The 22,219-nt window shown below is 36.4% G+C and overlaps 2 protein-coding genes across 7 annotated transcripts in view; one reads left to right on the top strand and one right to left on the bottom strand.

Moving 5' to 3' along the window:
- nalcn (sodium leak channel, non-selective) overlaps positions 1-19,235 on the top strand; it is a 111,378-nt gene extending 92,143 nt beyond the window's left edge. For both annotated transcript variants that reach the window (XM_048193844.1, XM_048193843.1), the window contains 10 exons: positions 616-684; positions 809-957; positions 1,186-1,279; positions 1,456-1,588; positions 6,911-7,026; positions 8,301-8,458; positions 8,682-8,832; positions 16,488-16,637; positions 16,736-16,847; positions 18,414-19,235. In XM_048193844.1, the coding sequence (XP_048049801.1) occupies positions 616-684; positions 809-957; positions 1,186-1,279; positions 1,456-1,588; positions 6,911-7,026; positions 8,301-8,458; positions 8,682-8,832; positions 16,488-16,637; positions 16,736-16,847; positions 18,414-18,556 (1,275 nt within the window). In that variant the 3' untranslated portion in view covers positions 18,557-19,235. The remainder of the gene's footprint in view (positions 1-615; positions 685-808; positions 958-1,185; positions 1,280-1,455; positions 1,589-6,910; positions 7,027-8,300; positions 8,459-8,681; positions 8,833-16,487; positions 16,638-16,735; positions 16,848-18,413) is intronic.
- Positions 19,236-19,310: 75 nt separating this feature from the next.
- si:ch211-168k14.2 (phospholipase D1) overlaps positions 19,311-22,219 on the bottom strand; it is a 28,288-nt gene continuing 25,379 nt past the window's right edge. For 2 of the 5 annotated variants that reach the window (XM_048193845.1, XM_048193846.1), the window contains exons 25-28: positions 21,968-22,102; positions 21,002-21,155; positions 20,209-20,323; positions 19,311-19,850 (exon numbers count right to left, since the gene is read on the bottom strand). In XM_048193845.1, coding sequence (XP_048049802.1) covers positions 19,626-19,850; positions 20,209-20,323; positions 21,002-21,155; positions 21,968-22,102 — 629 coding nt within the window. In that variant the 3' untranslated portion in view covers positions 19,311-19,625. Of the gene's footprint in view, positions 19,851-20,208; positions 20,324-20,982; positions 21,156-21,706; positions 22,103-22,219 lie in introns of those variants that run through there. The other 3 variants (XR_007185335.1, XR_007185336.1, XM_048193847.1) reach the window with 3 other exon arrangements.

Raw genomic sequence — 22,219 nt, 5'->3', positions numbered from 1 at the left:
TCATGCTTTTTTTTTTTTTTTGTACCTTTTAACTTAATGATTTGAGCTTCTTTTTAAAGAGATTTCTTGCACAATTACAATTAGGCAATACAAAATCAAATAAAAGAGCACTACACAAAAATAAAACAATGTTTTTCAGATTAACAAAATAATGAATGAAAACAACGTCAGCTTATTTATTGAGGTCTTCTGATAAATTAAAGGAAACAATTTTCCTTTACCTTTAATTTTTGTAAAACTCAAAGATCTTTGTTTTAAGGCACTTACATTTATGAATATAAAGTTTGCTAGAATAAAAAATATGGTTAAATAAAAACTGATTGTGTACATCTACAATTGTTATACAAAAGGTTAAATAATTTCTAGTAAACTTCGATACCAAATTAATTGAAATTTGTAGCCTATCATACATGTCAGACCGAAAAGGCACTGCTGTTTAAACAGTAGAAAAAAACAATGATCTGTTGTTTCAATTTCAGATTCACAAAGGTACAATTATTATGATCTAAATTTAATATACATGATTTTGCTTTGTTTTGTGATGCACAGTACAGCACTTTGAGGTTAAATGTGCGTTATATTACAAATAAATGCCTTGAATTTCTCTTTCTTTAGAATGCTTACACATACATGATGGGCACATGTGTGATAGTATTCAGGTTTTTCACCATATGTGGGAAGCATGTGAGTATTCCCTTAATGATTATGCTTGTAAAAATATGCAACATAACATGAAAATTATATTTCCTCACCCACTTCAAACCCTACAGTGCATTTCCTTCACCACTGAGCTGTCTTGTATTTACAGGTGACGTTAAAGATGCTTTTGCTAACTGTGGTTGTCAGCATGTACAAGAGTTTCTTTATTATCGTGGGCATGTTCTTGCTGTTGCTGTGCTACGCATTCGCTGGCGTTGTCCTTTTCGGCACTGTCAAATACGGCGAAAACATTAACAGGTGAGCTGTCATATGACACACGGAGGCAATGATTTGACTGTGTCAGCGTGCCAGAGGCGAGATTTGTAACACTTACTTCTACCCACAGCGCTGATATAATTGGTGTTGTCTAAACGTTTTGCTTGAACGCCCTACTTGCATTTCATAGAATCAATTTTCAGGTGAAGCTGACAGCATGAGAGGAAGTGACTCTGCTTGAGCTGTTACCTTTTCTTCTTTCGCCAACAGGCACGCAAACTTCTCCACTGCGGGGAAAGCCATCACTGTACTGTTTCGAATAGTCACAGGTGAAGACTGGAATAAGATCATGCATGACTGCATGGTAAGAGATTGGATGGCAGCCCCGTTTTGCCCGCAAACAAGCGTGCTTGCTGTGAAAATCATTTAAAAAAAATCTGGTTTCATTCTATACACTTCTGAATGATTTATTTAAATCAAAGCACATCAGCTGCAAGCCCCATGTGTTGATTATGTTTGTTTGTCTGCCTTGTTCCCCAGGTGCAGGCGCCATTCTGCACCCCGGACAAACATCGCTACTGGGAGACGGACTGCGGAAACTATGCTGGCGCCCTCATTTACTTTTGCTCCTTCTATGTCATCATTGCTTACATCATGCTCAACCTGCTCGTAGGTAAGCACCTCTTTCCCCTGACCGCTGACACAATATCCTGTTTCATCTCCCAGGGTGCCATCTAATTTCCTCCCGCTTTAGACGCTAGCCAAACTAGCTCATAAAATACAATATCGCTGCTCATTATTCTTCCTGACGTCCTTCCATGTTTATTATCTCTTTTTTCCCAGAACAGAGAGGTTCCTTCCTCTGACTTTCTCTCGTAGTTCAGCCCTGGTCACTACTGAATATGAATGAAGCTTTGAATCACTTTGGGTCAAAGCCAGTTTTAACAACGCTTTTGGTTTATGGACTATACAGATGTATACAGATGTATATATTATTGGTCACCAGCATATGTTGTGGTGTGCTGGTGTTCACACCAGGCTGCTTAAATAGCAAGCTGACTTGTGCAACAATCAAAATTTATTTGAAAATGGGGTAACACTTTACAATAAGGTTCATTAGTTAAACAATGTAAGTAAGTTGGATAAAAACAAATGGAATTTTTTTTTTGGTCTGGTTAATTGACACTATTTAAAAGTTTGGGGTGAGTTTGTTTTTTTTAAAGATATTAATGCTTTTATTTAGCAAGGATTGATTAAATTGATCACAAATGACAGTAAATACTTTCATGTTGCAAAAGCTTTTTATGTCAAATAAATACCGTTCTTTAGAACTTTATATCCATTAAGGAATCCTGAAAAAAAGTGATCACAATCACAGTTTTAAAAATATCAAGCAGCACAACTGTTCTGATCATTAATACTAAGAAATGTTTCTTTAACACCAAGTTAGAATGATTAGAATGATTTCTGAAGGATCATGTGACACTGAAGACTGGGGTAATGGCTGCTGAAAATTCAGCTTTGCATCACAGGAATAAATTACATTTTAAAATATATTCAAATAGAAAACAGTTAAACAGTTTAAACTGTAGTAATATTTTACAATATTACTATTTTTACTGTGCATCCTTGGTGAGAAGAGACTTTTTTCAAAAGTTTGGGATCAATAATATTTTAATGTATTTATTGGGGTCAGTAAGAATTTTTTTTTAAGAATTAAAGAAATTAATACTTTTATTTAGCAAGGATGCATACAGTTGATCAAATGTGACAGTAAAGACATGTATAATGACACAAAAGTTTCTATTTCAGATAAATGCTGTTCTTTTGAACTTTCATAAATTTACATCAATATTCATCAAAGAACCCTGGGGGAAAAATTTTACACAACTGTTTTCAACATTGATAATAATAATAAATGTTTCTTGAGCAGCACATCAGCATATTAGAATGATTTCTGAAGCATCATGTGACACTGAAGACTGGAGTAATGATGCTAAAAATTCAGCTTTGCCAACACAAGAATAAGTTACATTTTAAAATATATTCAAATAGAAAACAGATATTTTAAATTATAATACTATTTCACAATATTACTGCTTTTGTGTGTGTATTTTTTTAACAAAAAAATGCAGCTTTGGTGAGCAGATGAGACTTTTTAAAAAAAAAAAGCTAATTCTTTTAAAATCTTCCTGATCCCAAACTTATGAGCGGCAGCCCACATAGAAGGCAACGTTCTCAGGACCTTGCGCAACGTTCCCTAGAAGTTCTCTAAAGGTGACGAAAATTCCGAACCTTTACAGAACATTCAGGACGTTCCTAAAACGTCCTCTTTTGGTAATGAAAGTGCTGCAGTTTAAGGTTGCTTATATGATTTTAGGAGGACATTCCATTTTGGTTATTTTATGGTCACATAAGAATGTTATAAAGAGGATATTTGGGACATTAACTGAACATTCCCACATGGTCCTCTGTTGGTCATTTAATAACGTTCCCGATATGAGTTTAGGGGGACGTTCTATTTTGGTTATTTTATGGTCATGCAAGAATGTTACAAAGAGGACATTTGGGAAGTTATCAAAACGTCCTATAGTAATAGTCCCCTAAACATTCCCAGAACGTCTTGAATATTCCCTGAAGGTCCACCAAATAATGTCCCCCAACCCTTAAAAGAACTCCACATCGTGACCGTCTCTGAACTTCTGGGAACGTTACTAGGTGACAGGTTATCCCCGCTAGAAATTTTACGTTCCCAGAACATTCTCAGAACGTCCACTGGTATTAAGGACGTTGTCTAGTAATGTTCCCAGAACTTTCAGAGACTGTCATGATGTGGAGTTCTTTTAAGGTTTGGGGAATGTTCAGGATGTTCTGGGAATGTTTAGGGGACTATTACTATAGGACGTTCTGTTAACTTCCCAAATGTCCTCTTTGTAACATTCTCGTGCGACCAAAAAGTAACCAAAATAGAACATCCCCCTAAACTCATATGGGGAATGTTATTAAATGACCAAAAGAGGACCATGTGGCAATGCTCAATGTCCTAAACATCCTCATTGTAACGTTCTTATGTGACCATAAAATTAACCAAATTGGAATGTCCCCCTAAAGTCATATAAGGAACCTTGAACTGCAGCACTTTCACTACCAAAAGAGGACGTTTTATGTCCCAAATGTTCTGTAAAATTTCAGAACTTTTAGAGAACTTTTAAGCAAAGTTGTGCAAGGTCACAAGAACGTCGCCTTCTGCGTGGTTGTTTTATAAAAAATAATAAAGTTTGAAGTCAGCGTTATGGAGGTGAGCATTAGCTTTAGATGGGCTCTTGATTCTTGACATTTTAGCATTAGATTTTCTCTGGCTGCTTTAACTGTTTCCAAAACATATTTATTATAGCAAAAAATGCAAGAGAAAGTCTGACCAGATCACTTGGGCTGTTTAGTGCTGGTGATTCAATCATCATGGAGTGTCTGATTCACTGATCTTCTCCAGAGACTAAACTATGAGAGCATTAAATGTTAGTTTTGCTTTAATGGGTTTTTTTTATTTTTTATTCATTATACAGATAGAGTTTTGAGCAGTGTCTTTTAGACTCACACAGACATCATGAATCAGCGTATGAACCTCAACAATGGTGACAATAAAAAAAAATCTTTTTTGTGACTTTAGTAGCTTGTTTTGTGATGTTAATCTGTTTCTGAAAATTTTGTCACCATTGTTGAGGTTCATACACAGAATCTTGAAGTCTGTGTGAATCTTACATGATGCTGTCTGAATAATTTCTGCATAAGGATAAAAGCTTTAAAAATATTAAAGCAGGACAGAGTTTTAGGCATTATCATAAAACTACAACATGAAAAAAAAAATACAATATTCAGTGAATAAGACCACTGTATGATGACAAAATCATCAACAATGAGCAACCAAATCCATGTGATCAGATTTTTTTTTTTTTTTTTATTAAAGCAAGCGCTTACCTCCATAACGGTGACATCTATACATTTTGATAAAACATCAGCACCTCATAAAGAAGATTTGTATGAAAGAAAGAAAGTCAGAGTGGTTTGTAATAAGTGAAGATGCAGAGATCTAGAGATCTGTTAGTGTTTAATCTTCTGTTTCTCTTATCTGAGTTTTGTGAGGTTACCATTGTGCTGGAGAGTAGAGCCTGTGCTTCAGTCAGTGATGATCCAGAGGCATTGATGTTATGCTGTATATTGTTTTATGTAAAGGCTGCAGTAACTGTGTAGTTGCACTGTTGCAGTTACATTAGCTCATGCATGTGCTGTTGTTGGCTAATGATTTACTGGAATTTTAAAGAAAAGGTTTTATAGTGTTAATCCTGGATTTACCTGTAAAGAGCTTTTTCACTGTTTGTGAAAAATAGGAAGAATATAAATATTGAATTGGGGTTGAAATGAATGCATCTCTGAAGGGAACTGTCTTCAGAAAAGTTTTGATTACTTTTCCTCTTATCTCCGTATAAAGTAGTAGCCTATTTATAAATGCATCACTGCTTTGTGCATAGCGGTGATCATGGAAACGCTATATGACTGCTGTTCCATATGCGGCACCTACTGTCAGAGAGTGAATTTGCATTTTCATTCAGTCCGTCTGCTGATTTTGTTTTGTGCAGGTGTCTTGTGTAGCATAATTTCACAAAGCTAAAGTCATGCTGTTTTTGCTGTTAATCTTGAAATTATACAATAATTTAAATTAAAAACAACTGCTCATACTCATGTGCATAACATCTTTTTTGGGATTGTGATAAAAATGCAGTTTTTGCCTCTAATATCAAAGAGCTACACATATTTTTGGAACAAATAAACAACAAATAAATTTGCTTTAAAAAAAAATCTGCAACCAGTATTAGAATCGGCCAATTTGCTTCTTGGCCACGAAAAATCAAAATAGGTGCGTCACTAATAAAAAAATATTTAAGAAAGCATTATTTTAAAAATCTAACATTTTTTTAACAACTGCATCTGTAAAAACAAATGCAGTTTTAATGAGCAGTGTACTAGTTTTCTTGCAAATTAATTTGTTGTTCATATGGTTAATATTAATGCAACTATCAGCGCACTAAGGGTTCTTTTGTTTTGTTTTTGTTTTTTTAATTAATTCGGCCCGCACATGGTTATTTTTTTCAAATCCGGCCCCCAACCTAAAATGAGTTTGACACCCCTGGTTTAATAGATTCCCCTTTTTGGATTAAATATGAAACTGTTACTAAAGAAAAACAGTGAACATAATTATGCTGAGGACATGTAGTTTGAAAAGTGTGTAATTTATGTTGGTGCATGGCACCAGTGTTATTTCTTCTACTCATCAGTGCTGTTTCTATTGCCAAGTCTGTCTAACAGTTTCTCTTCCTAATCTCCTCCATATTGCTTCAAAATATAGCATTCTGTGTAGAATTCAAATGGGTCCGATATGTTTTGTGGTCTGTGCCGACTCGCGCATATGATCCGCTCTGTGCTATTGTGTCTCTGAACCGGAGCAGAGCAGACTGTGTGCGTGCTGTGATGGTTTGCATGACAGTAACATGAAACCAGACTTCATTCGCCCAATGGAAAGCATATTTACACTGAATCATTGAATCATTCTGAATCATTCCCTATCCCCTGTATAGTGCACTATGTGCCATTCACCATATAGAACATAGTAATTCTCTGAACATGTGACCGATTTCAGCCCCAGCTTCAGCGTCTATTTATAGTGTAAGGGACGCTTTAGATTCTAGAAAGCATTTGATTGAACAGAAAATCTGATGAGAAGCTGAAGTGCAGAGAAATGTCATCAAAATCGTTGATCCATATTGGCGGAAGTGAGAGACTGTACGTTTTGTCATTGTTGTGGAGCACGCTAGCTTATAGATAACCTTAAGGCTAACATATTCATACTAAAAGCCAAAAACCTTCAATTTCATGGGGACTTTAAGCACTGAGAGCCTAGCTGAAAGCTAACCCAACCCTAATTACTTTATCTCCCCCTCAGCTATCATTGTGGAGAATTTCTCTTTGTTCTACTCTACCGAAGAGGACCAGTTGCTAAGTTACAACGACCTGCGTCACTTCCAGATCATTTGGAACATGGTGGATGACAAGCGGGAGGTGAGGAGGAGGAGGAGGGGATGTGCCTGTGATCAGCGGCTGTCAGCAGGGATGATTTTGAGTTAATACCCATGTGTGCTCTCCGCACCGGCTCTGAAGCTGCAAATGAATGAATCACACGCATCGACATTCTCACCTCCAGAGTAATTGGAGGTTATTACTGCCTGTCACAGATAGTGAGAGGTGTTGAACTGTCATCTTCATTAGGAGGAAACAGCCTTATTGAGAGCAGCAGAGAGAAGTGCGTGCAGATTTGACCTCCCCCGTAGGATCAGTAATATCTGCTCGTGTATATGAGTTAAATGAGGCACACCAGTCATTTTCTGACCTTAATGAGTCAACCAGCAGTTCTGCGATCAGCTAGAAACACTTGAAACCATAAGACTGTAACAGCTGAGCACAGGAAGGACTAGGTCCATAATTAGAAACATGAGCTTTGGTCCAAAATCTAGTGATCTGCTTCGGTGTCATCCTGACTGTGATGGAACCTCAAAAAGCTGATTTGTAACGCTGCATAGGCAGCAACCGGTTTTTACTAGCAATGCGTTTGGTGATAAATTAAACCAGTCAAAGTAAAGTTCTTCGACAACAAGCTGCCTGCCTCTTTTTTTATTTCAGCCAAACAGATTTTACATATTGCTACTCTAGCATCCTTTTTTGGTCATGGACAAGTGTCTGACATGTTTACCTGTTGTAGCACACTGATAGAGCCAAAACGCATCATCAGAGAAGTGCTAATTAAATGTCACTGTTTCGGTCAGTGATTTTTGTCCTCCAAAACTATTTTGGATGAAATCAAAAGTTACCAAAAAAAAAAAATGAAATGCAGTTTTGGCCAGTAGAGTTTGTCATTAACATGTTTGTAAGCTAAATGCGCAATACTCTAATATGCATAAAATACACTGTGTATACAAATAATTTAGAATTTAATTTAATAATTTAGTTTAGATTAAACTATTTATATCTATTTATAATTATATATATATCTATATATTTCTATTCTACCATTCATAGTTAATCACAAAGCATTCTGGAATTGCCCGCTTTGCTAAGGATACATATGATGTTTCCTTAGAATTTAATAAAAGGAACTTGCCTTTGATCCCTTAAAATGCTGTCTAGATAGGCAGCCTACTAGGAACAGATTGATAGTCTGAGAATCTTCTTACAGTGCTTAGCTTTTTTGTTGTTGTTGCTGTTTGAGAAGGTATTTACTGTTATGACAAGTTTTCTGAAACCAGCATCAGCAATAGATCTGAATGATTTTGATACAGGGAGTGATTCCAACCTCTCGGGTGAAGTTTCTGCTCCGTCTGCTGAGGGGTCGTCTGGAAGTTGACCTGGACAAAGATAAGCTTCTCTTCAAACACATGTGTTACGAGATGGAGCGGCTGCACAATGGAGGAGATGTCACCTTCCATGATGTACTGAGGTTAGAAAGGACTGTGGTATTCATTATAGCACATTTTTGAGTTCATGTCATGTCAAATCAAAATTTCCTATTTTGGAATAGAGTTACTATCAAAACTCTAATCTTCTTCCCCAGATCAAAAAGAACAAACCCTGAAAGGGTCCATCATTCGCTATTATGTGGTTCATATTGGTCCCTAAGCTTGTTCTGTAGCCTATTTGAAGTTGTTAATTGTGCGTTTCAGCATGTTGTCGTACCGCTCGGTTGATATCCGGAAGAGTCTTCAGCTGGAGGAGCTGTTAGCACGAGAGCAGCTTGAATACACTATAGAGGAGGAGGTGGCCAAACAAACCATACGCATGTGGTTAAAGAAGTGCCTGAAACGCATACGAGCCGTGAGTCTACACAAACACAAACACCATGGCTCTCACACTCCTGAGAGTCATGACATTTACCCCACTAAACTGAAAACAGTTGCTCCATTCACTCTACATCTCAGTGTGTCCCAAATCGGATTTGATCTCACATTGAATCTGACATTGTCAATTCCAATCTGGTCCACTTTAAAGGCACAATATGTAATTTTTGCCACTAGAGGTTGCTTATTCAACATTGCAAAAGTAGCACTTCAAAGTTAATACCAAATCAAAGCTAGTTAGCACAAATAATTTGTAATTGAAAAGGTTTAATGACAATATCTGGTTATGTTACACTTAAAGGTGCCGTAGAATGTCTTTTTAAAAGATGTAATATAAGTCTAAGGTGTCCCCTGAATGTGTCTGTGAAGTTTCAGCTCAAAATACCCCATAGATTTTTTTTTTTTTTTCATTTTTTTAACTGCCTATTTTGGGGCATCATTAAATATGCGCCGATTCAGGCTGCGGCCCCTTTAAATTCTCGTGCTCCCTGCCGCCGGAGCTCGTGCTTGCTTTAACCAGCATAAACACAGTTCACACAGCTAATATAACCCTCAAAATGGATCTTTACAAAGTGTTCGTCATGCAGCATGTCTAATCGCGTAAGTATGGTATTTATTTGGATGTTTACATTTGATTCTGAATGAGTTTGATAGTGCTCCATGGCTAAAGCTAACATTACACACTGTTGGAGAGATTTATAAAGAATGAAGTTGTGTTTATGAATTATACAGACTGCAAGTGTTTAATAATGAAAATGGGAGGGGAGTGCCTATCCCCGCTAGAAATTTTATGTTCCCAGAACATTCTCAGAATGTCCCCACTGGTGTTAAGGATGTTGCCTAGTAACATTCCCAGTAAGTTCAGAGATGGTCATGATGTGGAGTTTTTTTAAGGTTTGAGGGACGTTATTTGGTGGACCTTCACAGAACATTCAGAACATTCAGAACATTCTCTGAACGTTTAGGGAACCATACTTTATTTGGAAATGTTCTCAGAATGTCCCCACTGCCCTTGTCAAAAAAATTAAATTGAAAATTAGAGCTAAAATGACTTACAAAAGTGGCTGTTCAAACAAAAACTATTTTTTCTTATAAAAAAACAAAAAAAAGCTCTTTACAGGTAATTTTTGGATTAATATAATGAAACCTTTTCTTTAAAATACAATTTTTTGCAGTAAGTCATTAACCAACAACAGCACATGCATGCATGAACTAATATAACTGCTGTATCACTTCATCAGCAACTACACAGTTACTGCAGTCTTTATATAAAGCGACACACAGCAGATCATCAGTGTTTCTGGTTCATCACTGACTGAAGCACAGGCTCTACTCTCCAGCACAATGGTAACCTCACAAAACTCAGATAACAGAAACAGAACATTAAACACTAACAGATCTCTAGATCTCTGCATCTTCACTTATTACAAACCACTCTGACTTTATTTCTTTCATACAAATCTTCTTATTGAGTGGTTGATGTTTTATCAAAATTTATAAATGTCACCGCTATGGAGGTAAGCACTTGCTTTAGTTGGGCTCCTGACCCTTGACACTTTGATCTTAAATTTGATCAGAAGTATTTGGTTGGTCATAAATATAAAATATTATATTTTTTTATGTTGTAGTTCTATGATAATGGATAAAAACCTGTCCTGCTTTGACATTTTGAGAGTTTTTATTCGTCATTTTCATCATGTAGATTCGCACAGACATCAAGATTCTGTGTATGAACCTCAACAATGGTGACAAAATGTTCAGATAAACAGATTAACTCTGAACATCACAAAACAAGCTACCAAAGTCACAAAAACGATTTTTGTTTATTGTCACCATTGTTGAGGTTCATACGCTGGTTCATGATGTCTGTGTGAGTCTAAAAGACACTGCTCAAAACCCTTCTTGTATAATGAATAAAAAATAAAATAAAAAAAAACTTAACCATTAATTAATACAAAACTAATATTTAATACACTCATAGTTTAGACTCTGGTGATGATCCAGACACTCCATGATGATTGAATCACCAGCACTAAACAACCCAATTCATCTGATCAGAATTTCTCTTGCATTTTTTTATTTATTTTTTTGTTATAACAAGCATGTCTCAATCACACAGTTAAATCAGCCAAAGAAAATGTAACGTTGAATGAGAGAGAATCAAGAGCCCATCTAAAGCAAAATCTCACCTCCATAACGGTGGCTTCAAACTTTATTTTACATTCCTAAAACGTCCTCTTTTGGTAATGAAAGTGCTGCAGTTCAAGGTTCCTTAAGCTGAGTTCACACGATTTTGGCTCGCCGACAGGTTTTGAGAAATCGCCAACAAATGCCCTAAATCACAGGCAAATCAGTGCTCGTTCACAGTGTTGGGGGTAACGCATTACAAGTAACTTGAGTTACGTAATCAGATTACTTTTTCAAGTAACTAGTAAAGTAACGCATTACTTTTTCAATTTACAACAAAATATCTAAGTTACTTTTTCAAATGAGTAACGCAAGTTACTTTTTCACATTTATTGACTGACATGTTGTCCCCATGTTGTGAGAAATAAAGTGCAGAGATATTGTGTGCGCTGTGTAAGCATGATGGTTATTGTAGTTCTAGACTAAATGTGAACATGCATTTACTCATCTCACTTGCACAAAAACATTCAGTATTCCTCAAAATGAATAAAAACAGTGAAATGCAATCTCAGAATTTTTGCAAACCTGTAATAATTCACTATATTAAATTACACAAATATACCTTATGTATTTAATCTCAATTATTAACCAATGTCTCTGCTGCTGACCTTCAATATATCTAATTCAGCCATACTAATAAGCAGAAATACTTTAGATTAGATTTAGAAATAAGAACTAGAACTTCCTTCTCCTGTATCCTATTCTTCTTAAATCCAGAACGGCAGCACATCTGAAAGGTTTGTTTGAGCTGCGCCCTCTACTGTACAGGTGTAAATATGCTTTTCCTTCAGCCTGAGGCTTATTGATTTCACTTTTGGTGTGAAAGGGCCTTTTTTGCCAAAAATAGAACTTTTTTGTTGTTATTAAAAAACAAACAAACAAGCAAGCCCAGCCCCGGTGAGAAAAAGTAACGCAAAAGTAAAGTAACGCATTACTTTTCATAAAAAGTAACGAAGTAACGTAATTAGTTACTTTTTTAGGGAGTAACGCAATATTGTAATGCATTACTTTTAAAAGTAACTTTCCCCAACACTGCTCGTTCACGCAAGTGACAATCACGCAGTGTGAATGAACAAAGACGCGATCTGAGAGAATCGCAGACGAGCCGCCGAGTCCCGTGAGATATTTGGCATGCTAAATATCTGGACCTGTCGGCGATTCAAAATCCTGCTGTGTGAAAAGTGTTCTGACTGAAAACTACATTGGCGATGACCGACAGCCAATGAGAGAGCAAGATACAGAGCAGCGGGGAGTTCGGGGAGGAGTTATAGACCACAATATCAGCATCTCCCCAACCATTTCCTCCTCCATATTCTTATTTTCTTTTTCTTGTTTTCGCTGCAAATCAGCACACACGCAATTCGTATTGCAAGCTTCTTACAGGCTACCATTTTTAATAATAATCCCAGTCTCATGTGAGAACTCCGGTCTTGCACGCGTGACATTGCGTTGTTTCCTTGTCACATCTCGCGTGTGTTTGGTTGTGAAACGTAGTTTGCGTGCCAGACAGAGTTGTCTGTGATTCTTCCTATTGTAAAGTCATGCAGTGTGAAACCTTCTGTCGCCGATCCATCATGCAGTGTGAACACAGCAGCGACTGAATGCTGGCCAAGATAGTCATGCAGTGTGAAAAGAACAGTGACCCGACTGCTTTGAAAATCGTGCAGTCTGAACTCGGCTTTATATGATTTTAGGGGGACATTCCAATTTGGTTAATTTTATGGTCACATAAGAACATTACAATGAGTATATGTGGGACATTAACTGAGCGTTCCCACACAGTCCTCTATTGGTCATTCAATAACATTCCCCATATGAGTTTAGGGGGACGTTCTATTTTGGTTATTTTATGGTCGCGCAAGAACGTTACAAAGAGGACATTTGGGAAGATATCAGAACATCCTATAGTAATAGTCCCCTAAACACTCCCAGAACGTCCTGAATGTTTCCTGAAGGTCCACCAAATAACGTCCCCCAAACATTACAAGAACTCCATATCGTGACCGTCTCTGAACGTACTGGGAACATTACTAGGCAACGTCCTTAACACCAGTGGGGACGTTCTGAGAATGTTCTGAGAACACGGGGTAGCGGGGTAACCTGGCACCTACTAACGTTCCCAGAATGTTCAGAGACGGTCACGATGTAGAGTTCTTTTAAGGTTTGTGAAACATTATTTTTTGGACCTTCAGGGAATGTTCAACACCCTCTCTCTTGCTACAAGTGCCATTTGGAAGGCAAAGAGGTGTTGATAGTGATCAAGGCCTGTAGGCCAAGATGTGTGTACATTGGGGGTCTACGAGTTGTCACACCTTTAGTACAGTGGGGGAAGTTTTAATCTTCTGATGGTCAGTTTGAATGTCTCACATTTGGGTTTCAATCACATGGTCAAGGAAGGGGTAAAAGAAGATTGTAACTATTGCTCTGCCTCTTTTTACTGTCTGCCTCTTTTTCTGGGCTTTATTCTTGGCCTCTTTTATAGAAAATAATACAGTTTGAAGTCACCGTTATGGAGGTGAGCATTTAGATGGGCTCTTGATTCTTGATATTTTAACATTAATTTTTCTCTGGTTGCTTTCCAAAACATGCATGTTATAGTGCATGAGAAAGTCTGATCAGATGAATTTGGTTATTTAATGATTGTGATTCACTGTATCTCTCTAGAGACTAAACTATGAGTGTATTAACTATTAGTTGTTTTTTTTTTTTTTAATTCATTATACAGATAGAGCTTTGAGCAGCATCTTTTAGACTCACACAGACATCATGAATCAGTGTATGATCCTCAACAATGGTGACAATAAACAAAAATCTTTTTTGTGACTTTTGATGCTCAGAGTTAATCTGTTTATCTGAAAATTTTGTCACCATTGTTGAGGTTCATACGCAGAATCTTGGGCTGCGTTCAGCCCAGACAAAAAATTTTGTAATCGGAAACAGTGATGCGTTGAACATCATGTTCTGATGAGGCAAGAGATGCAACGATGTTAGCTGAAAAGGCCATTCTTTGTGTTCTTTTTGAAGAATTTTCGGAGCCTGATGACATTGGTATAAATACACATTTAATACTGCAAAATATGCTCGATGTTACAGTCACTGCCCTTGCCGTCCAGAATAAAACATCTCAATTGAGTGAGGGGATTTGTGGAAACTGTGGTTCCTAATTATTGTGATCCAAAATTTGTGTTTGTGAAAGTTTATGAAAGTATTCACAATACAATAGCAAAATATGTAAGTATAGTATTTTTATGTTACATTAATCAGTGTCTAGCTTCCTAAGGAAAGGATATGGACCAAAATACATTGCAATTACTAAATGATATTTAGACAGACTTAAAGAAGTTCCAGATCTGTACTTGTGCTCTTATTATTTAAGTTATTTTGCCATTAATGTAAATAAATGTGCAAACAATATACTTGCTCTTGTGAATTTATTTTGATGTTCATTACATTTACGAGCTGTTTCTTTAATACCGCGTGGTTTATATGCATGTTGATGCTGATTGGGCTGACATTTTTGACACACCCACCAAACAAGAGAAAATGTATCTCAAACCTGTTGCACACCGTTTCCAGGAAGCATGTCGCTCAACACGGAAACTGCAGCAAAACGTTGCACACGGTTTGAGCTTGAACGTGCTGTCTGTGTGAGTCTACACGATAGTGTCTGAATAATTTTTGCACAATGACAAGAATTTTCAAAATATCAAAGCAGGGCAGGATTTTATGCATTACCATAGAACTACAACAACATGAAAGAAATACAACATTCAGAGATCAGTGAATAAGACCACTGCATGATGACAACTAAATCCATTAGAATGTGCTTTAGAAACACACAGTTACAACTTTATTTAAAGACTGCAGTAACTGTGTAGTTGCTGATGCAGTGATACAGTAGTGATATTAGTTGCATGCATGTGCTGTTGTCAGCTAATGATTTACTGCAAGAGATTTGCTTTTTAAAGAAAAGGTTTCATAATATTAATCCAGGAATTACCTGTAAAGAGCTTTTTTTTTGTAAGACATTTAAGAAAAAATAGTTTTTGTTTGACCAGCCACTTTTGTAGTCAATTTAGATATATTTAGATATAATTTTTTGACAAGGGCAGCAGGGATGTTCTGAGAACATTTCCAAATAAAATATGGTTCCCTAAACGTTCAGAGAACGTCCTGAATGTTCTGTGAAGGTCAGCCAAATAACGTCCCCCAAACCTTAAAAGAACTCCACATCGTGACCATCTCTGAACTTACTGGGAACGTTACTAGGCAACATCCTTAACACCAGTGGGAACATTCTGAGAATGTTCTGGGAACGTAAAATTTCTAGCGGGGTAAAACAATCATACTAAATAGCGTGTTGAAAAGTTGTTATAATGTTACTCTGTGTGTTCGCTGATATGAGAGACTTGCTGAACTTTGCTGAACTTTGCAGTAATCTAGATCGATATTGGTAAAACTGGAAATTGAAGGTAGCATGCATATGATGTCATTGACAGGCAACGCAATGACATACTCCGTGTCCTGGTTAAAATGACTGATTTCTCTAGATTTAAACATTGTTGGAAATGTTTGGGATAATGTAAGTACACAAGTCAACAAAATATATAACATTGTTCTAGTGGTTTTTGGATATTTTAATAAAAATTGTGCCTTTAATATGTGGAAATAAATCTGATATGTATCAAGCTTTTTTGCAGTGGGACCTAAACAGTCAGTTTGAGAATTCATGCAATATCTAACGCCACAGATTGACATTAATACCACTTTTTTCCAGTGAAATTCACTCAGACAACTTTTTGCAGCTTTATTTTCTTGTGCAGCTGTAAATATCACCAAAGACTGAATATATACCAATACTGCTCATTCATATTACTCTGAATGGGAGAAAATGCAATTTGTAATATGGCAGAATAAGTCCCGTCTTTTAAATAAAAGAGCCAATCGTGTAACTCGTGTCACTGTATGTCATAATCAGTGTCCAGAGACACATGCTTGGAACTGCACATGCACATTGGCCGGACCAACTTAAATATTTTTTAACACTATTTGAGCATAAGAAACAACATAAAATATGAGTTTATGAGATTTCTGTATTTCATCATTCACATTAATAAGAACTGGACTTGGGTGTCCAAAATAGCTGTCTGGAGGCACTGCAAATATAGCCACTGAATGAACTGACTTTTCTTGAATGGGACTTTGATATCTCCACTCACAAAGAAATCTGATTTGAGTAGGAAATGAACATGGCCAAAGTCAAAGCTATAAAACTCACACAGTGATTGGATCACTGATATAACTGCTATATTCAGTTCAATTGCTTTTATTCTCACTGTGCAATGGAATTAGTCCCATATCAGCATACTGGCACTGTGATAGATTTTAATATTACACATGCAGAAGGAACTGAATTAAAACACTGACACCAGCTTCCTTCTTCAGAAACAGCAGCAGTCATGTAGCATCATTCTCAGTCTGAGAGAGAGCCAACAGCAGGATCTCCGACGCCTGCTGAACCCTCCCAGCATTGAGACCACCGTCCCCAGCGACGACACCAACGCACATAACCAGGACAATCCCACTCAGCCAGAGGTAACCGTACTAGTGTCTGTTCTTTAAAGATTTTGTGTTGTCGAGTCTTCATTCTAATGAAATGATTTCAAATGGTTTTCCTGGTTCTGACCCAGCAGAACAGCGGCCTGCAAACCTTACTGAGCCCCACCCTGTCAGACCGCAGCGGCTACCGGCAGGACTCCGCCGACCGACCCCAGAGGAAGCTGGGACAGTGGAGACTGCCTGCAGGTCTATACCAAACTTTATATTCTTTCACTATTACACGTGCTTGTTACATTCACAAAAGGATTGATTTTATGATAAGCAGCTAACAAATGAGGAATAATAATAACATAATAATAAAAAACACTTACAGATATTATGGCTAGACAGTTAAAGGTTGATAAAGAGGATCTTTTCGTCGACTGAGAAACCAAAAGACTGTTACTGAGTTTTTGAAATGAGCGCATGCGTAAGAACAACCCCCCCTCTTTTCGAGGGAACGCCTCCCAAAACTCGTGCACGAGTATTGGAACGAGTGTTTACCACCGGCATTCGCTGTATCGTGTTAGTGGATTCATTATGTCGGACTCACCGCAGGTAACTCATAATCTGCAGTTGTTACTCCTGACAAAAACATTGCATGCGGCGCCTGTGGAGTGTGGAAAGTTACTGGAGCGCGCAGCCGCGCTCGTCTCTCACAAGGAACGTCATGGCAGTGATTGACAAGCCAGAGGGCCAATCGTTTACGCGATGATCGCGTAAACGTTTGGCTGATGTTTTTAAGGCCCTACCTCGTGCACAGATGATGTATATTAATATTATTCCTTTCAGTGCACCTAATAAATAGTCTTTTATCAGTTAGTAAAGACAGTTTCAAGTAATATTGCAAAAATTTATAAAACAAAACATCCTCTTTAGCACCTTTAATGTAACCATATTACAACCATTTCCAGAAAAATTAGGACATTTTGCAAAATGCAATAAAATCAAGAATCTGTGATTTGTTAATTCTCTTCAACCTATATTTAACTGACAAAAGTACAAAGAAAATATTTCCAATGTTTTCATGTTATTTTCATATAATGTTATTTTGTAAAAATGAAAATTGCAGCAAATATAAAATATATTGTTCAAAATGTTAAAAATATATATTTTACATTATAAGTTATTATTATAAATGATTTATATAAGATGCATTAATATAAATATTTACATATGAAAATTGCAGCAAATAAAAAATATATTGTTCAAAATGTAATAATAAAAATTGTTATATTTTGTACATTTCAAGTTATTGTTATAAATGATTTATATATAAGATGCATTAATATAAATATGTAAAAATAAAAATTGCAGCAAATATAAAATATGTTGCTCAAAATGTAAAATTTTTTTAAATATACATTATAAGTTATTGTAAATGATTTATATATGATTATTTACATATAAGATGCATTAATATAAATATATTAAAAAGAAATTTGCAGCAAATATAAAATATATTGTTCAAAATGTAAAAGTAAAAAATATTATATTTTAATTATATATTATAAGTTATTATTATAAATAATTTGATATAAATATATAACAATGAAAATTGCAGCAAATATAAAAATATATTTGTTTCTACCTAATTGTTTTTGGTATAAACAATTTATCAAATGTCTTCCCAAGTTTCTCTGAAAACAGAACAAAGACTTGTTTTGTTGTTTATTATTCTATGTGTTTAGTATTCTGCACATTGATGTGTGTGTGTGTGTGTGTGGCTGGTTAACCGGTGACTCACATCACAGTCTTGTGTTTCTCCCACAGGCCGCACAAGCGTGAAGTCCATGGTGTGTAAGATGAACCCTGTGAGTGACGAGGCCTCCTCAGGGTCTGAAGTCAAAAAGTGGTGGACTCGTCAACTGACAGTGGAAAGTGACGAAAGCGGCGATGACCTTATTGATATTTGAAGCAAAACCGCTGACTAATTTTCCAGATTTCCAGAAAGGATCTTTTGTATTCGCTTCTTAGCGTAAGCCGCGATCCTTTGTGTTAGCTTCATGCAGGTGTTTCTACGCTGCCTAAAGCACCACCTGCACCCGTTGAATCCACCTTTTGCTTATTCAAAACATTAATACCGGTTTTAACCATGTTAATGTTCACTCTACTGTGTTGGAAAATGTTCACTGAGCATTATTTTGTCAATGGGAAAAATGTATGATGAAAGAGCAGCTGAAAAAAGTGTCCTCAGGAAGTTTATGTAATGTAATATAAGAGGCTAATAATCTGAACTCTAGATGTAATGGTTAGGCAAATGCACCTAACCAAAGCCATAGCGTTCTCTATGTTTGTCTTTGTGCCATCATAATTCGTTTTCATTACATGGGACTTGGCAAGGTCCCCAATTATCTTGTGTTGTAAAACTGTGGGCTTACAGATTACATGGCAAGACACTTAATGTAACCATATTATATGTGTCTATGTGACTGTGACTTTTCCAGATGTTAAAGTATTATAATAAAGATGCATATATAAGTTATAAGATTAATTTAAATAATATATTGAAATAATGTACTTAATATATTTTGTAAAAATGAAAATTGCAGCAAGTTATTGCGTGCTTTTAAATTTAAAGTCACTGTGATATTACCTGAAGTGGTTGTGTTGTTATTTTAATCATTTTTCCCTGTATTTTCAGGAACAAATGAAAAGAACTATTTACTGTATATGTAAAGAAATAATTATTGGATGAACAAAGTTAATTATTTACAACAGCTGCAGAGTGTCCATGTATATTTCATTAAGAGAGTTCAGTTATAAACCTGCAGGGACAATGGACAAATATACAGCAGAAGAATGAAGGTTTGCACACGCCAAGACTGTCTGAGACTTCACAGCAACATGTAAAGCTAGCGTCTATGGATGATAGCTCAGAGGTAGTTTTTGCTCTACAAAAGTATGCATGCTACTGACAGCACATATAGCATCATTAGATGACAAGCATCAAAAGAGAGAGCAGCCATTACAGTTTCAAAGTGTCTATGTCCACAGCTCGATGGGCATGATTCCCTCTTTAGAGTTGAAGGAAGGGAAAAGGTTCTCCTCAGACAGAAAGTACAAGGGAAATTGGACCAGAAAGCCTCGTATCTTCTTGAGTTCAGCGCAGGCCTGTGCGGGGTCCTCGGCAGCCATGCACGGACGTGACATGTAGTCCTTCAGAATCTTGTAGTTCAGGACTGCATCAGTCGGCAGACATCTGAAGACCTGCACAGATAGTCAGTGACGGTGACTGTTCTCAACAGACACCTACTGTATAATATAGCTACAAGATATATATATATATTTATAAAACCAATATATATATATATATATATATATATATATATATATATATATATATATATATGACCAAAACTGCAGCAAATTTATCTAGTAATATTGTTGAAGCACTTCAATGACGAGGCAAAAATGCAAAATCAGACCACAAGTAAACATCAGGCTCTATTGACTGAGCCGGTTAATCACATTTTCTCAGATCAGTGATAAAAGGAAGCTCTTTTCTAAGAATAAATCAAGGGCTTTTTAAAGTGTGCAGTGAGGAAGGTCAGCGTGACTTGTTTACCTTGTCATACACACTGGCGTTCTTGGCTGCTGTCACCATCCAGATTTCCTTGTAGAATCGGTCACTGATGGGATCACTGATGTCTATATTGTCTCCCAGCAAGCCAAGAATAAGCCTAAAAAGAGAGATTGATTTCATACTCCAAATAACACCTTTTGTAATGTAATAAAGCGGTAACACTTTATTTTACAGTGCCGTAGTTACACGTTACTATGCGTACTTACTATAGAAACAACAGTAAATTATGCATAATTACAAGTAACTAACCCTAAACCATACCCTAACCCTAACTGTAACTCTATTGTAAGTACATGTAGTTGGTTAATCGTACACAGTACTTATTTGAGTAATTACAATGTACGGTACTGTAAAATAAAGTGTAACCAATAAAGCAAATAGGTTGCATTAGGCTGTATTTAATCTAGTTCATATTTCACCTCAAAATTAAAAATAAGAACATATATTTAACATAAAGAGTCTTCTCTTTATGTAAAAAATATTTTTAACCCGCCAAATATTTATAGATACATTATAAGTATATCTGCATTACTTTCATTATTGTGTATAATTGGAGTAATTCGTTTTAAATGTAAATTTAGTGCTGATTTAGTGTGTAAATTTGCTCATTTAATGCCACAGTGTCTATATATGTTAATATGTCTACATATATATTTCTTTCTTTGTGAGATTCATCCAATGAATAATATAGGCTCTATGTCGCAGGACTGTAAAACCTCCCACTGCAAATGGAAATCCTGTTGTCATGTTGCTCACGTGTAACAGAAAAGCAGACCTGAAGCATTCCTCCCGTAGAGACAAGGCGAACCTGCCAGCCTGATAACTCTCTCCATCCATGACAGAGGGCTGGAATTCTGTGTCTTCAACAACCACAGCCATTTCACTGTCTCTCTTTCCCAGCATGCTCCTGTCATTGATGTTTGCTGAGCCTAAGCAGATCACAGATACCTATCAGACACTTTTCCTTTTCCTACTATCATGGTTAATGCCTATGGGGAGTGCTGGGTGCGTGTTCTGGATCTGTATTTGGGTGTGACCTCTACTGAGAGCCTCAAGGACACACTCAGTGAAAAACAGTGAGATTTCTTGTTTTTAGTCTTCAAAGCCTATTCATAAGTATAAGAGGATAATTGGAATTGATAAAGACAAACAGGATTTGAGCGACGTTAATGGGATTTTAATAATGCATTTGTGGGGATTGAGGAGACAGGCGTGACTTCTCTTTTCATAAACATCTGTTGGCGTTTGTTATTCTGCTCATGTCAAGACGAGGTGTGTTTTGTATGAGTGCAGTGCCCCCTAGTGGCGAATAATGGTTTTACAGCTTAAAGATTTCAAACAACATGAAAAAGATTTACACACTCATATATATGTGTGTGTGTGTGTGTGTGTGTGTGTATATATATATATATATATATATATATATATATATATATATATATATATATATATATATACACACACACACATACACATGCTGTTTTTTCCCAAATACACCTTAGCAGTCAGTATCAGCCAGTAAAATATTGTATATATATATATTTGTCAACCACTAATCTTAATACCAAGCAAGACACCACCTATGGTTCAGTTATAGCATTGGCTTCTTTGGGCCTAATGTGGGAAAATATTGTCACAATGTTTTTAAATTAAATAAATCCCTGAAATTTTCTGGCACAAATGATACCATTTCCTGAGAACAATTTTATTTTTCAATATGTGTGTGGGGAGATTGGCTGACCAATAATGACAGTGCAATCGTCCACGATCATGAGCTTGCTGTGCACGTAAATGAGTTCAGTGACCAGACGCCCATCCAGGTCAGCGTGAGTGCGCAGACCGCAGAATGAGATGTACTTGATCCAGCAATCTGCCACTGCATAGACAAATACAAATATATACACATACTTTCTTCATCCTCATCTTGTTATAATAAATTAAAATGATGCAATCCACATTTGATGGCCATCATCTTTGCAAATGTGACAGCTAT

This window comes from Megalobrama amblycephala, linkage group LG6 (assembly GCF_018812025.1).
Source record: "Megalobrama amblycephala isolate DHTTF-2021 linkage group LG6, ASM1881202v1, whole genome shotgun sequence".
Taxonomy (NCBI): Eukaryota; Metazoa; Chordata; class Actinopteri; order Cypriniformes; family Xenocyprididae; genus Megalobrama; species Megalobrama amblycephala.
This window is presented reverse-complemented; position numbering and strand designations above follow the sequence as displayed.